The sequence below is a fragment of the Dermacentor silvarum genome, chromosome 4, assembly GCF_013339745.2.
Source record: "Dermacentor silvarum isolate Dsil-2018 chromosome 4, BIME_Dsil_1.4, whole genome shotgun sequence".
NCBI lineage: Eukaryota > Metazoa > Arthropoda > Arachnida > Ixodida > Ixodidae > Dermacentor > Dermacentor silvarum.
In genome coordinates this window covers 24817620-24834318 of record NC_051157.2, presented here as the reverse complement: position 1 = coordinate 24834318, position 16699 = coordinate 24817620, and the positions used below count along the sequence as shown (strand labels likewise).

Genomic DNA, 16699 nt, shown 5'->3' with positions numbered 1-16699 from the left:
TGGCCGCTTCTATAGCCACACCGTGGTTCAATGGTTCAACAAAGGCTTTGAGGAAGTTCTACAGGGGTTGGGTGTCCTTCCAACAGAGAGACCAGAGAAAAATCAACAAATTCTAAATAAGCAGCGAAGAAAGCCTGGCTGGAGGAGGAAGCTCGAAAGGGCTTGAGGGTGCCGCGTCCGCAACAGGACAGGTTGGATGCTTATGTTTGATTTAGAAATACTAGTCTGCATTTCGGCCCAAATCCATGTAAACTGAACATCGTCAATCGTAATAAGCATGTTTAAAAACTTTCAGTGTTCGTTTTCTCTTTAATTTCTAGGCTGCTTTTACTACTTGTGCACACAAATTCTCGTACTTATTGTGAATGAATATTGGGCAATATTGAGTTGCGCAAAGATGTGTAAAATGCAAGTATCGAGGATTTATGTTTTTTTGCAGCAATTTTGGTCGTATTTTAGGAAATCAAACATCAATTTTCTCAATAGATATAGTTGAGCAAAAATTTGTAAATAACGAAGCTAAAAATTTTTACGCTTACTTGCTATTGTTTGTTTATAAGGAGCAATATAGCTATTTTATAACACTCTCCTAGGCCTGGTACGAAGCCCGAGCCTAGCACACCACACCCTACTTTTCAAACTTCCAGAAAGCACAGAAATAACCAAATAATATAGAGAAACAAATATTCGCAAATCAGAGTAAAGACTACATTGTGCATGTCTTATCCAATTAGCTGTATCAACTAAAACGGATCTCGGATGCGCCTATCTCCTTAAATCGGATTTTGTCTAAAACTCGGCCAAGGGAAAGGGCTAAAATAATTCCGGTAGTTTTCATATAATGCAAGAGCAGAGCTCCCGTAATGAACTAGTGCACATTTTGTCCAGAAACGCTCTTATCAGCGAGACGCCGAAGCATATCGACAGGCCTTTCATTCGACAGAATGCATGAACGCTTTTATATGGTGTAGTAGGGATGACATGTTTGGGAGCAGGATTCAAAAAAAAAACTATTTTTTTGTTAAAGAAGTGGGCTGGAATTTTAGCTACTGCAAGCAGTGCCACCGGAATCTTTCGCAGATCGATACCTTTCAAAGCAGAATTTTGTCATGTAATGCGTGTCACAATTGTCTCAATGCAACTATAGTCAATGTGATGATTTATTGTACTTTGTGCGCAACGCGCGTCAGCATTTTGCATCTCCTTTAATGGTAGTGAGAAGCGCAGCATCGTGCTAGTTGCCGAAATCGTGCAAGTAATATCGCACGAGCGAGCAACTGTCATAGGAATATTTTCCGTCTGTCGAGTGATACACGTGGCAAGATGCGTGAAGACAACACTCGGACAATCAACAGTCTTTGTAAAAACATGTAAAAGTTTATTGTATTATGTCATAGTTACAGTTCTATGAACCAGATAACAAGTGTAGATGGGTCAGACGTAACAATTTGTAAAATATGTTAAGAAAAAACGCTAAACAAGCGCCTGTCTAAAGATGGCTGTAGGGCGTTCCCTTGACCTTGGAGGCCAAGATAACTGCCGAAGGTTCGTCGCGGCTGTTGGACAACGTGACGAAATGCAGGCCATCGGGCCTTCGGAAAGTTCGCACCTCCCGGAAGGATTCTGAAAAAAAAAAAAAAGGGGGGGGGGGGACAAAGAAGAAGGCTGTTTGGGTGCAACGCAAGGAGATGCCCTGAATGCAGACAGACTTCAAGGCTCACTAATACAAGAATTGGTCAGCATGCTAACGAAAATTTACCGTTGTTGTCAAGTATGCGGGCTACTCTACACCTTCGCCATATACTTAGTTCGGCTGTGTGATGCGGTTCCCATGGTGATCCTGAAACTCGGGACCTCTGGATGGGGAGTACCAAGATATTTTCATTCCCCAGGGCGTCGTAACTTAGGGCAGATCACAAAAACTACATTAAACAGCCTGGAAACAACCTGGCGGTCGCAGGCGACGTAGCCAATACTTTTGACGAAAGGTGTATACCGTTACAGGAAATACGAATTCATTCAGTGGTTGTGGGATATCTGGCGAGTAAATGTGTTCGTGAACATAGTGAGGCAGAACAACGTCAACAAGACAATTACGCCATTAAACGGCACCGTACCATCCACGTGAAGAGATTCTTGCTCGAGAAAACCGGAAGCTCCTTTGAAGGCGTAGACCTTGAGATTCTTTCCCGCTCCGCTAGAGCGCACGAACATTAGGCTCGTACGGCCGTCAGGCGATGGCAACCAGCTGATGGATTGCACATCGCCTGCGAACAACTTCTGCACTTCCAGCATCTCCTGGTGGCGCCCGGGAACGTAGCTGGACGCAGAAAGAAAACCAGGTGGTAGCGATATCCAAACGCGTTTACGTTCACTTTGGGATTGAAGCGCGCGACTCTTGTTTGCGAACAACACTATAGGTACCTGTACACCGACGTAGGCGTGTCCGCGCCGGCCACACTTCGCTGACCGACCACCACGAGGCAAGCGTCAGGATGTCCAAGAACAGCCACAGAGCCGACGGAGACTGCAGCGATGCTGGCCATTTTCTGGAGACCACGCCGGGACCAACGGTACGAGAAGACGCGGTCGAACTGGCCGGGCTGCTTGGCCGATACGGCTATCAACACAGAGCCGTCTTTGGGGCAGAGATGGGCTGATACCTGCGTGGACATTCTTTTTCTCACTACGTCCCTTCCACGCGCACATGCCATTGTAGGCGTGCATGCCATTGTAGTTAAATGTGTGATTTGACTGCCTTCAGTGTATTTTGGGGGTTTTAGTTTCGCTTGCGCTTCGAAGAGGAGTAGCCGGCGGCAATAAAGGCTCCAACCTTCCCTTTATATGTCAATAACTGGATGTGCGGTATGGCATTCCGCGCCAATTAATATATTATGGCCTCCATGCCGGCACATATCCAGGAGGTCGGGCGACAGCGGAGATTTTCTGGAACAGGGTATCTCAAATTTCATACCGATTTTTTAGATGCGGGATTACGCTGCCTCGAAGTTAGAGGGAAGATTACGTCAGAGTGAAAACGACCGCGCTAGTAGATCAATTTCTCTACGGGGCTATGTTCCTGCTGCTACTAAGCACAACAGGACAGAATAGGGCGATAAGCGGCCACAACTAAAGACAGAACACAAAGTCGTTTTGTGACAAGCTTTTAGTCTTCAGCACGATTTTTTATTAGACTATAATAGTAATATGCAGAATCGCTACCCAATTTTACTACAAGACGGGAGACCTGTCGTAAGATAAACGAGCATGAAATGGTAAAGGTGGAAGTGATGTAAAATGTGGCCATTGGCCTTTCGAGATATCTGCACAGGTTATGCTGCACTTGCATTAAGGAACTTCAAAATTTGGGGATACAAGCAGGTTTTACAGGCCGATTTCCTTCGAGAGCAATTCGACAAGATGGTATGCACCCGACAAACTATAGCAACTCTGCGTCACACCAGAACTCCAAGAAAAGCTGCAGCATCAAAATAGCTCTAACAACGAGACGCCTGCTATCTCTCTAAAATCATGTTATTCAAAGAGCTTGCGCTATTTGCTTGCGCACAAGAAAACGCGCAGAACAGAAAGCGCGCTTGATTCCGAGAATAGGGTTGCAACTAAAAATGTGCTACTGCCTTTTTCAGGTGTTACGTTGTGCGAGAACTGGGCAGTAACAATCTGCAAATAGAGTAGAATTGCCCCTTTACCTCGTGGCTGTAATGCATAGGCAAGTTCTGGTGAACGACGAATCCTTTAGACGTGTCATGTACACAGGCAATCTTCAAGTATCCGGCAGCGGATACTGCTAGACACCCCAGTGCTTCGTAGTTGAATGGGGATACGCTCCTCAGGGCGTTCATTCTGAAAACTTGGTACAGATTGAGAGATTTGGTCCCAGGATTCCACCTGAAGATCTCTACAGAGCTGTAGCCCACACCTGAAAAATATTAGGATGAGTGAAAAAAAAAAGCATTAAGCTGATTAATAGGTGTAACGACGTTAGAAAACATTTCTGAATTTATCACCAGCATTGCATGCAGTGTTACTCTGCCCGTGAAAGCACAAAGCACATGCTGTCTGAAAAAAGTAGCACATTGCGACCATGGCGTATGCGGGTGTGAGGCCCCGCATTAATGTAGTCGTGTACACGGACCGGATACTGATACAGCACAAATTTTGGTGGATGTGTGTATGGTCGCATTCTTAAAGCAGGCTAGTATTCGGTACTGCGTCGCCGCCTCGAAGCCCCGGGAACGTAACTGGACGCAGAAAGAAAGCCAGATGGTATAGCTAACCTTATGAAACAGGCGTTAGAGACTACACGCTTCATTCTAAGCATTTTGGGCGAACTTAAACGGCTGCTATACCTCTGCACCATGCAGTAGACATGGCACAGACTCGTACGGTAGAGACTTGAAACCATTACGCGTGGTTTGTGGACAAAAAATACCGATGAAGAACAAAACTGGTAGATAGGCAAGATTGTAGCAAGAAAATTTGGGGAGGTCGATCAAGATCGCGCTCTTTTGGCTGCCCTACACTTTATGTTGAAAGTTCATGCGCACACACCCGCTGAACTACGTTCACGGACAGTCACAGGCAGTCGTGAAGGGCAAGAAAGCTTTTGAAGCGCAATAAAGCTGCAAGAATTGCAATAAAGCATTTGTGGCCCCTTTCCCTTGAAAGTACTGACGAAGGTCTCAGGATATTGTTAAATGGCAGAGACTAGCACGTAAAAAAATCTCCAATGCCGAAAGAAGGACAGTGACACAAAAAGTGCTCTAGTTTAGTCGCACCATCAAGATTTGCATGTGGCACTGTCGTTCATTGAGATGAGAAACGAATAGGCGTTCGTAAATGCGATGCCCAACCACATGCGACACGATAAAGTTGCCTCGCCACGAGATAGTCCTGGTGGCAGAAGTATCAAGTAAGGGTCGAGTGAATATGCAAGCGGGAGTTGGTGATACCCGCTGAATTCCATCGCTGCATTCATTCACGTTAAACGCTAGATGCTCGTGAAAAGCGTGTCGTAGTGCAAACTACAGAACATTAGTTTGCACCCCCCACCCCCGATTTGGCGGATGTTCAAGCACGTAAGTGATGACACCATGAAGAGGGGCAAGTGCTGCTGTTGTAGATGTAATATGCGATACAACTGTAAAAGGAGTCAAAGACGGTGGTCGATGGGATAATCCGCTCCGATAGAGCGGTTGGAACTGGTAGGACAACCCTTGTTAACGTAGTCTAAGTAGATATCGATTAAGCGAATTACATTTGCTTGAAGGCTAGTGGTTACAGATCTGACTTCTTGATGATCCCAGGAATTGAGAGGCGCACGTGAGGGTGTCGGAGACACCACGTTGCAGGTGTTATGAACGTTGCAGGCCTGATGTCGGGTGCGCCGCTAGGGAAAGATTAGTGAAGTTCTCATGTTTCTCAAGGATGAGCGTTTAACTGCTAAAACGTGTTATTAAAACCAGGTATTTTAGTACGAAGATGCAAGGAGTGGAGGTGGCGGGTGATTTACTTATTGATGAGACATTCGACTGTAATGAGCCCGTTGCTGCAACAGATGCTGCAAGGGTTATCGGGCGGAGAGGAGCACACAGTAGTTTGATAGGTCTTACCATGAACACCTAGAATAGGCACTTCCTTTGAGCACAAGGGGTCAGCGTTTGCATTGACGACAATGATGTAATCTGCTGCTTGAGTGGATAAGAGGTGAAGTGAAGAGCCTTGGGCAACTGGAGTATCCTGCGCATCAACAAAAAGACATCCCTAATCATTTTATTTTTTCACTATAAGAAGCCGAGGGGGAAACGTGCAAACATTTCAGCGTTCGCCATTGATTCCACGAAGACGACGCACATGAATGCAGGAGACCTTAAATAGTCGGCGAGAAATAAAAAGCACATGGTGACCGTTATTTATTTAACCATTTACCACACGATTAGGGCAGCTCTCCCAGGTGCTGCACTTTGTAACCGAAGCTCACCTAAGCGAGCGAAGTAAACTGCTGCATTGAGCTCGTAACAAGGTTAGTTACCAGCATTAGCACAGATAAGAGCGGCGTTACCCGATATTAAGGAAGACTTTAAAGGGTAACTTTTTTATGGAGGAGAATAAAAACGAAAACGAAATGGCCTTTGTGTGAAGAGGGAGCGATAAAACATTCCTAGTTTCTGGGAGCCCTTTCCCATTGTAGCAGCTAGTGACTATACTAAATGGAGTTTTATTCTTGCCACAAAGTGACCAGGTGGACGTCGCTGTGGAAGGTTAGGGCCTGGGTTTAGTTAACGCGGGTTTAACACGGTGTTAGTTCTTCGGGGTTAACTTGGAGGAGCTCGAAGCGACATCAAACAACTGGGTGTGCGAACTTAATTTATGGGTCTCGTCTAACGAACTAAAAAGAAATGAGGAAAAAGACTGTTCTCACCCAAGAATAAAACAATAGATTACATAGTCAAACTTCATTACGGTGACTCATTACTTGACTTCGTTGATTATTATTCCTTTTTAGACGTATCTTTTCAGTCTACGCTAAGCTGGTCGTGACACGTAAACAACGTCAGAATAAAGGTCGCAAATTCCCTTGGCAAGCTTAACGTACAAGTTATTCCTGACCAACTAGGCTGAAGAAATTTTATTTTTCTACCATCCATTCTCATTTTGGTTATTGTGTGTTGTTGTCGGGGAATGGAGAATAAAACTACTCAACTCCGGAGATCACGTTGATAAGTCGGCCTTCATGTCAAAGCATAAAATTCGACATTTCTGCCTTATAAGATTAAATTGTCAATGTACATATATTGTGAAGTATATCGAGAGAATGCAGCGGCTTTTCTCGTCAGTTCCTAAGCAGGAACACTGGTCATAATTTGCGTAAAACGCACATAAGTGTAGAAATAGCACGAACAAATTATGGAAACAAGCAATAGACTCAAGTTATTAATTTGTAATGAGCACTGATGTAAATGAATTGACACAAACAAGTGCAACTGCTCAAATTTTCAAATTCCATGTTCGCTTACTTATTAATTTAGAAAAATTCAGAATGATATATTGTCCAATTTGATCACGACCAAAAGTCTGGACTGCCGTCTGATACATTTACAACTTATTGCGACTGCATATTTTGTTATAACTTTCTAGACAATGTGTGGCAATATTTACTGAATGTGTGCAGAAAATCGCGCATTTTGACATTTTTGTGTGACAGAACTACTCTTCATATTTGTAAAAAAGTTCACTTTGTAATATGAATACTATTGCGTCCAGCGCGAGCAGGACCTCGTCAGGAGGTTAATCACCTACTTCTGTCCTGGCCCACGAGCAATTCGTTGTATTGTACAACAAATAAATAAAATGAGCATTTCCATGCTCCTCACGAACAATCACGATCCTTCATCTGCATCCGCTTTTAAAGAACGTTCACCGATGCATGTGTAGTACTCAAGGCTTTACGGAGGAACTGCCAAGCCACTCGAATGTTCGAGCCGTTTGTGCGACCAGTAATCGCAATCACTAGCCGACGGCCACATTTACGCCTGATACTTGAACCAATCACTCCGAAAGGAATGTTTAAGAGAAGCTATAGTATGTGCCGACTATCATTGCAGACACGTAGGTACGCGTTGAAGCTCTTTTCAGCCTACTTTGTCAGCAAATTTGACGAGACGTGGGACCGCGAGCACAGATAAAAGTACGAAGTTCGAAAATTCCTCCAATGCTGAGCGTTGTGAAAAGATTAAGTTTATGCAGCACAAGTAAATTATTTTAAGGAAGTAAAATCATATTGCCTCTTTAGAGCGCCTTGTAAGTATTTGTTGATGAACAGCGACAAAGATGACACTGAATGGAAAATGAAAAATCTTTACTAGTTTGCACTTGCCTCTTGCACAGGGAGTGCTCTCGTGTACGGCACCTGGAGTTTGAAGGTTTTCAGAATTCCGCAGGGCTGGTGACGAAAAGCCGGCGAACTAATAACGAATATCTCGGAAGAGTCTCGCAGAGGTGCATAGAGAGCAGAATAGGATGGACCCACAGTGAAGGCAAATATCTGCTCGTAGTAGGCGAGAAGGACCGCTTGTTCTGGGGACGAGAGAAGTAGAATTAGCTTAACAAAGTTTTCATTTATGCGCCACAGTAAAATATACCTTGGAATGCGGCGCCTAGTTCCTTAATTCGGTTTGTATGTTGTCCGAGCTGACGGGTGAGCGCTTCCAGTTCGCCGACGGATCTGATGCTTTGCTTCAGCTCTCGTAAGCTGACGTTTCCGATGTGACCCGTCGTGTGGAGTGTGGCAATACTTAATCCACTTGTGAACCGTTTAGGTGCGGTGACCGTGTTGTTCCTGCTCTTCAGCATCTGCAAATTAGAGGCGAGAAGTTAGGTGGTGTTTACTAGCGCCACGCGCAGAGCACTTACGGCCTGATGAACAAATTCGTGAATGTTGACACCGTTCAGGTAGCCCGTGACGCGTAGATCGTGAACAGCTGCATTGCCTAGTACAGTTTTCTTCCCAGTTATAACTTGTTCCTTCGATGTCGTCAGCAGTTCACTGGATGATACCTTGATCCCGTCCACGGTGCCCTGGACGCTACAATTCAAGGTATACAGTTAAACCTCGGTTTACAACAGAAAAAAAAAAAGAAAATTAAAGGGCCGTACTTTGCGTTGCCGGTGTGTACATTTCGGAGCGCTTTGGCACCGCTAATTCTGTATTCGCGGCCGTCGTTGAATACAGCGATCTTTGCCCAAGCGGCCACGTCGACGCCCTGCAAGCGCGCAGACTCCGGCATGGTCAGGGTGCCAGCAATGGTTGCGTTTCCGGTCACTGTCAATGTCCCGGAAACCACGTTGGTGCGGACTTTAGTGAACACGTCTAGTGGAAGTTGCAGTCCATTGACATTTCCGTTAACAGTCACGTCCCCTGCCGAATATAGAATTGCGTGTCAGTCTCCTTACGAAGCCTTATCCTATGTCCTTTAATCTCGAACTTACGAAGGACACAAAACTAAGCAGAAAAGCAAGATATCAGGTGCTGCTACTCGCAGATTTAGAAGGACAGGAATTGTCCGAGCGGGGCTCGGATGCTCAACGATATACGCTTAAAATACTATGGTATTATGTGGTTGAGGGAGCAGTTAAGTAAATAAAGGAGTGCACTATGCAAGGCACTAACAGCAATAACGCTAGCAGCTATTCAACCTGCTTACCGCTGAACACAGCGTTGTGGAACTTGCAGGGCACGGAGAGGGTCTGATCACCCACTGTCCGCAACGCAGAGCTCACGAATAAAGGCAAACTGAGCCCGTTCACCAGTGGAGTCTCGACGCTGGCGCAATGCAGTGAACCTGAAATGTGAAAGCGAACCGAATAAGCCTAAGGCGAACCGTAGCCAAGCGCAACGGTATTTGTGTACTGACATACCATGGATATGCGCAGCGTGCATTTTCAGCTTGGTTTCGACAATCTGGTCTCTGGAAACGCTCATGTAATGATCCTTTAGATAGTCAAAGTTGAAGCCGTTCAATGTACCCCTGAGTGTCACAGGCTGAAAAAAAAAAGAAAATAAGCAAGCTGATATTGCAGCTGTACGGGTTGAATTGAAATAAGTACAATTAAGGAACTCTTGCGACACGTAAATTTATGTGCATTAGCGTCTACAGCACTTCAGGCTTTACCCGATGCACATGCAAATTAATTCCGGCGGCGCGAAAGTGGCGCGTGTACCAACATCGGCGATGTTCAACTCCCATTATGCAATAAATATACTCACCCCCTTCGATTACGATGTTCCTGAACCTTTTGCTTCCTCGCAGCGTCGCGGGAACATTTGTCTTGGCGCAAGATGAATGCAGCTCTCGCAGATCCACACCATCGACGAGCCCGTCAACCTTCACGCCCCTGTGGAAGGTAACATCACCTAGGACGGTCGTCGGGGCAACGAATTGATTACCGGAGGCAGTCAGGGCTTTTTTGCAGAGCTCCTCCACTTTGACCGAATCCACTAGTCCGCTGACCCACATGTTTCCGTCAACATTGAATCCCTTCTTCATGAACTTTCTCCCGGACAACGTTACGTTCTTTGTGGCGTCGACAACTTCTTCAGATATATCAATGCCCTGGACAGTACCACTCACATGCACATCAGCCATCGAACCGAGGAACTCGAACCTAACAGGGCCTGCAAACGTCGTTGACTCGTTTTTGAAAGCAGTTTTGCTAAAGAGTTCTTGTATATTAACTTCGTTTATAGTGCCACGGACTATGAGTGGTCCGAGAGCTTCCAGGCTGTTTTCGAACACCATGTCACCACTGATCACTTGATCTACTCCTTGAAGCATCCAATTGCTTATGTCCTCTTGTGAGACGCCATCCAGAAGAGTTTCGAATTCAAACCTTGGTGCCGTTATGGTGGTGGAGAATACCTTCTCTCCTGTGATGACTTGGTTTCCTCTCAGCTGGACAGCGTCAAGGTAAAGTTCGCCGAGCGAGACTCCCGAAAAGTTGCTTGTGCGCACGTTAGCGTGGCGTGGAACCGTTAAGTTGCCGGCGAAGATCTTGCGCCCAGAGACAACTTGGTGAGCTGTTAAAATAACGAAAGTAAGCAGCGGCGACAGGCCGCGATATCAATATTAGAAACGATGAAAGCACGCAAAAGTGCTGTGCGCATAAGCGGAGTACTCACCAGAGTAAAGCATGGAGTCCTGAAGAAGTTCCGCTGCACGAACACCATTGATTCTGTTTCTCACGATGAAATTGTTGGCCGTCAAGCCACCGTCTACGGTGAGTGTCTCAAAGTCCTTAGGAGCAGTGATTAAGCAGTTTTCGTCGAGGCGACAGAAATCCGCAATGGTCACACCGTTTATGGTCTCTTCGACGACGAGGTTCTTTACGTGTAGGTTCCTCATGAAGAATTTAGGAGCACGAACAGCCTACAATGAAAACGTGAATAGTAATAAATGTTACTAATATTGAACGTGTATATCGTTTTAGTTCAGTCGACAAATACGACCATCCATTACCATGTATTGTCACGAGAATAAAACTTCATTCACTCATCCTAAGACCCGTTGGCTGTCAGCGCGGACAAGTTCCCACCATACTGTATACTGGTTTACGCTTCATTTGCGTGATGTTTAACATTCTAGTACGACTGTTCCTGCAATGACTGGAACACTACGTTGTGCCTAGAACAAGCACGCCGTGCATGAAAACAGATTTACATCAACCTGGTGAAGCGGCGTTAAGCGAAATAAAATTATCATACCTGGTTACCGCGGGTCAGAAGCGAATCTTTCCAAACACCGAGGTTGACGCCGTTGACGAGTCCTTTAACGACGACTTCCCCAGCGAGTCTGAGTTTGGCGAACACTTTTTCACCGTGCATTACTTTTGGTCCACGCCGCAGAACGAATGACGACGGTATATGAAGTCCATTGATGTCTGAGCAAGTGAGATTGCGTACCTGTACAGCAAGCAACAGAGCAAGTTTCAAAACGAAGATTCACTAAGCTTGTTTGCGACGTACCTGCACGTTGTTTGCGAAGACAACTTTCTTGAAGTTTGGAAAAACAGGCGCGTCAATGCGGAGGGCGTAGCGATACAAGTCGTCCAATTTGCGATCATTGACTAATCCCGTAACGGTTACTTTATCTTCGAAAACAACCTTGCCCTTGAATGTCCACGTCCCTAAGATGGAAGAGAGAAGCAGAAGGCGTGAGAAATGCATAAAAGCTTATACACAATTTTTTTTTTACCGTTCATAACGGTGGTGCGCCGCCTACGCAGGAATTCCGCCAACTGTGACAAGTCCACACCATCGACATATCGTCCAACGGTGCTGTGTCCGTCCAAATGTAAACTGGTAAACGTTTTTCGTCCTGTAAATGTGCATGCACGTTTGAAAAGTGGCAGAACAGAGTATTGAACTTTGTTTACCTGTGATACGCTGTATTGGCGTTTTCACCAGCATGTCAAGCTGACCCTTCCAGTCTGTAAAGAAGAGTTAGTCATGTGGAATATGAGCAGAGTTTTGTGCATAGTATGCGCTACATGTGATTGTGTGTGCCTCTTCTGCGTCCTCGTCTTTCGCGCTGTTCCCTAGTTCACAATGCAGAGTTTTTGTACGCACCAGAGGCCGGATCCGGAATGTGCCGAATTCCATTGAGAGCGACGTTCACGTGGAGCTCCCGTGCTGAACAGTCGGCAAGGAACACTTTTTCAGCCGTAATTGTGACGTTCTGGTTGACCAACACAACGTCAGGTCCTGGTATCTGGAGGCCATTGACAGTACCGCGCACGCTGACGTCGCTAAACTGGATGTTCATATATTCGTGGGCAGCTGAAGTGGAAAATGCAAGCAATGCTAGTTATGTGCTCCATGACCTGGTTGGTGCTCATATCGGTTACAGAGAATCGAAAAGCTATAATGGTCCACGAATTTCAAAATTGAACAACAGCAGTAGCATGGTTCTACAAATAGCCCGCCCATTCCTGTAGTCATCCCTGCATAAATGGCAAAGCATCGTCACCAGCGAGGAAGCTTGCTTATCCCCTTGCTACCCTGAGTTGTACACAGCGCATGTGAACTCCACATTAATGCCATTGGTTCTTCAGACAGCCAGTCAAAGCATGGTAAGAATGACAGCATTCTATTCGCCTTCGCATATTATACATCAATATAAGCTGCATTCTAGCTGGACTATTTCACTTCTGCTTTACCAGGAGCGCTCTATAAACACTCGAACAAAGCGTATTCGTTGTAATTTCATGGTACAGAGGCTAGCACAAGTTTGAGAATGAATCGGTCAATGAAGCAAAGACAAGGATAACAGCTATTAAACGAAACATGTGACAAAGCTAGCGGACGCACAAGTCTCATCAGTTACGAATTGCGAAGTAATCAGCACAACTTGAAGAGTCATTCCTTCTGGAATGGTTACCTGTGACGACTTGGTGTCCGTGGACCCACATGACTGAGCGCCAGAGATCGTGCAGGTTAACGTTGTTGAAGAGTCCCGAGTCACTGATCTGGAGCATACCCTCCGCAGCGAGGTCGCGCACAATCTTGCGACCAGTTATTACGTGGTTTCCATGACGAGTCAATGCATTCTGGTAGAATTTGTCGATGCTAATACCATTGCAAGATCCAGTAACCTAAGGGGGAAAAAATGTCAGTTTGGTGCGAGCTTTCGAGCTACTGTACACAGGTACGTTTTGTCGCTCGAAAGTGATGAGGGGAAAAGTTTAGTAAGAATGCCTGTACGAACAGGACCTAGATGGGAGATGCGTAAGATAGGCTTATCAGCAAATAAAATTCGGATAATGACGCAGTTATGAAGTGTTAAGTAATTTTTTCCAAGTAGGACTATTCAGAGTGTAAAGAGGTGATTGTCTGCCTTGAGTGGTGCTCAAAGGTTGCTTCTCTCCCGTACAAAGGATTTAAATAGCGAAGTCGGAGATGTTACACGAACAAATCTTCAGAAGCAAGGTGCTTGCGATATTTCAGTATTTCCGCACGGTCTTCGACATTGTGGTCTGATGGCAATGTTCTTTGGACAAAATTATTCCATTGAACCATCGAAATAAGCCGATGTCATTGGCTGTGTTAGCACTACCAGCTGCTGTTCGCTTTAAAATGTGCAGTAGATGCGGCTAATAGCCGCTATCGAAGGTGATGTAGATTTTAGCCTAAACTAAATAACGATTATGCTTAATCGAAGTGCCAAAGTTCCCCTCTTGCAGTAGCAGGCCACTAGTGAGCCTGCGAAAAAGCTACACTTCGGCCAACCCTTTTCCGCATTCACGTGCTCATTGGTTAAACGTGAAGTTATTTCGTCTTCAGTGCGATAAGGATAGAAGGGTAGCTCACGTGCAGGACATGAGCAGTGGCGTCTGTCATCGTGAGTTCTGCACTCTGAACTTGATCGCCTTCTGTGAGAAGGAGATGATGAGGCGAGAAGACGACGCCACTAAGGCCAGCAGTGAGGACGTCGTTGAGGGCATGAACCGGATTCGCGAAGCGGATGTTACCATTGAGAGCATGATTCCCAGAGACGGTAACGATAGTAGAGACATTTAGTCCGTTGACGAGCCCGTCGGCCTGCAAGCTCTGCACACTGAGGCTCTCGAACGACATGGGAACGTTGGGGAACTGAGGCACGTTGGTGAAGAACAGGCGGCTGGGAAGGTTGGAGACTTCCTCCTTGTTCAGGTAAAGGGTCTCGAGCTGACCCAGTTGGCAGCCGTGCGCCGGGCAGTCCAGTGTGAGGTGATCAAAATGATAGTCCCCTGTGCAACACGGAAAGACAGTTCACACAATGGCATCATATCAATGACTGAATTCGTCACAGCAAGACGCTTTTCATCGTTTCGCATTGAAGTGATCGTTTCGCATTGGAGAATGCAGTGAACATCCCTAAATTAAATAGGTACACGGCTGAAAGCGCTTACAAATTCCTAATGTACATAAAGGTGCACCTCAATCGCGAGCGCGGTGGTCGCGCGTAAGAGGGCGTGTAAAGTTGTCACAAAGGGCGCAGAACATTTCTATCAAACTGTGCGCGCTTAACAGTGCTGCAAAACGTGGCTACGTAATCTAGAAGCAAAAGCCACGACCTCAATGTGTCGACAAATAAATGAAAACCCAGGCCGAACCGCCGCTTCGCGTCTTGCACCTTCTGGAGCGATAGCTAGGCTTCAAACTATTGGCAAGGCGAGACAAATGACGAGAATACGCACTTCGCAATGACTTATTTGCGACCTTTATGCAAAGGGGAAAATCGAGATAGCGGTCGACAGAAATGCAAGCCGAAGAACCCCTTCAGTACAAAAAAAAAAAAAAAGGGGGGGGGGGGGGGGAGCTACCGGAAAGATCTGCCGGGGTGAGGCAGGTGCGAATGCTTTCTACGTCTTCCTCCCTCCACCACACCTTTTACCTGTGAATCTTATTTTCGTCCTCTAAAAGCCTGAGAGGGCGTTGCATTACACACGCAGAGATCAGTACAATATAATTCAAGACAAGAGAAAATGATCATCAAGATTTAAGAACATCCAGCATACCGATAAGCGTTTGGTCTCCGGTCAGCTTCACAGCATCGTTGAGTTCAGTCAGCATGCCGCGTAGGGTGTCCTTCATTGCGTTCAGCTCCGTTTGGAGTTTCTCAAGTTCCTCTAGATCATTCATGCTGTATCGCTCCCCAGACGCTAGTTCTTCAAACTAAAAATGAAAAGGAAGAAAACAAAACTTCTAATTTCACGGAACGGCGCAGAAGCGGAAAGGCTGCATTGGAGGTCTCAGACAAACTAAAACAAGGAAGGGGGCGGATGATTGTTGGTGTGACTACGTGCCAAAGCTCTGAAACACTGCTTTAAGAGCCCAAGTAATTTCACCAAAGGAATATGCACAGTAAAAAGCACTTAAAAAAAAAAACACTGCAGCGAGAGCATTGTGGACTTGGTATTATACAGCCCGATCAAATGAAGTCGAGCTTGACTTTTCGACAGTGAGTAGGTATAACGGTGCAATTTAGTCAGAGATGGAACGCCTAAGCTTGCGAGATGAAGCATGTAGATAAGAAAACAAGTGAAAGGTAGAGGCTAACCAGATTAAGTGCCCGGTTGGCTACTCGGCACAGAGGGATGGGGTAAGGGCAGAAAATGAAAGAAAAATCGGCCGCATATCTGCTTGCTTCGCTGCAAATGACGTTGAAAGACGACAGTCTTCTGCCGCCCCCGATACCCAACACCCTCTCTTCTCCCACCCCTCACGCTCTTCCCCTCCCTTCTCACTCCTCCCATGATGGATGCAATGGAGGTTTTGCTGAATTCGATTCAAATTTCCCGCGTTCACCCTGCTCTCGCGCCATCTGTTGGGACCTTTTATTACTGTTGGCTTAAAGCCGGCTGCAGAGATGCGACTTCAGTCAGCTTGTGTTTAATGTGTAGCGTCTCTTCGACACCATTTCCAACACGTTTATTTTTAATTTACTAACGTAAAAACCAGTCAAATGTGTATTGTTAATTAAATGAACACTGCGGATCATGGTTATGTACATATTTTGCCTCAAATAGGCCCGAGATTTCCTTTGCGCTGTATAATGTTGATGTGTATGACCCGTGCCCCAGTGCTAATAGCTTGGATTTGGCCGGGCGGTTGAATCGAGTGACAGACAGACTAAGTTATTCGCGTTTAGATAGCCCAAGAAAGACTATCGTCTTTAAAAAGAATGCATCAGTTCGCTCACTAGTTTTTCGAAGGATGTAACACATTATGGTGGCGTGAGACTTGCCTGCTGAGCTCGTATGGCATCCTGGACGTGCAGGTCCTGGAAAACTACTTCCCCCGGAATGCGTATGGTCTCGTGCCTATCAACGTAGTACACTTGGTCCAACTGGGAAACAAGTTTGTGAGCAGACTCCTCGGTGGCCAGCTGCGAGGACTCCAGGCACCAGCGCAGGCTGTCGTCGTACCAGCGCTGGATCTGGTTGTCGTGGTAGAAGTCGACCTTGTACGCGCCTGGACCTTCAGTCGAAGGGTTCGATACGGCTGGGTCGGGAAGGAGAATGCGTGCCGAGCTTAGTCAGCAACAATACGAATTCATGCAAAGAGACAAGTTATAGCGTTGGAATTGTTAAGTGCGTGCTGGCACTATGAGTGGAAATCGCTTAACTTCCGTCTGATTTG

The 16699-nt window shown here is 46.0% G+C and overlaps 1 protein-coding gene across 1 annotated transcript; it reads right to left on the bottom strand.

Moving 5' to 3' along the window:
- Positions 1-755: 755 nt before the first annotated feature.
- Positions 756-16693, bottom strand: LOC119448366 (uncharacterized). Its single transcript, XM_049665337.1, has 22 exons — positions 16305-16693; positions 15076-15232; positions 13886-14304; positions 12957-13170; positions 12146-12355; positions 11953-12006; positions 11772-11894; positions 11543-11703; positions 11282-11479; positions 10700-10946; positions 9790-10597; positions 9439-9563; positions 9225-9362; positions 8677-8938; positions 8434-8605; positions 8163-8373; positions 7898-8097; positions 5634-5760; positions 3711-3940; positions 2425-2663; positions 2118-2320; positions 756-1623 (listed from the first exon to the last, which is right to left on the bottom strand). The coding sequence occupies exons 2-22, from the start codon at positions 15197-15199 to the stop codon at positions 1490-1492; spliced, it is 4599 nt and encodes a 1532-aa protein (XP_049521294.1). The 5' UTR covers positions 15200-15232; positions 16305-16693; the 3' UTR covers positions 756-1489.
- Between the last annotated feature and the right edge of the window lie 6 nt (positions 16694-16699).

Bases quoted from the DNA above. Each gene is read 5' to 3' on its own strand.
- LOC119448366 (XM_049665337.1), bottom strand. From the start codon at position 15,199: ATGAATGATCTAGAGGAACTTGAGAAACTCCAAACGGAGCTGAACGCA. The intron at 12,007-12,145 runs GTGCGTACAAAA...TCTTCTTTACAG, and splicing joins CATTCCGGATCCGGCCTCTG to ACTGGAAGGGTCAGCTTGAC. The intron at 11,895-11,952 runs GTAAACAAAGTT...GCACATTTACAG, and splicing joins GCCAATACAGCGTATCACAG to GACGAAAAACGTTTACCAGT.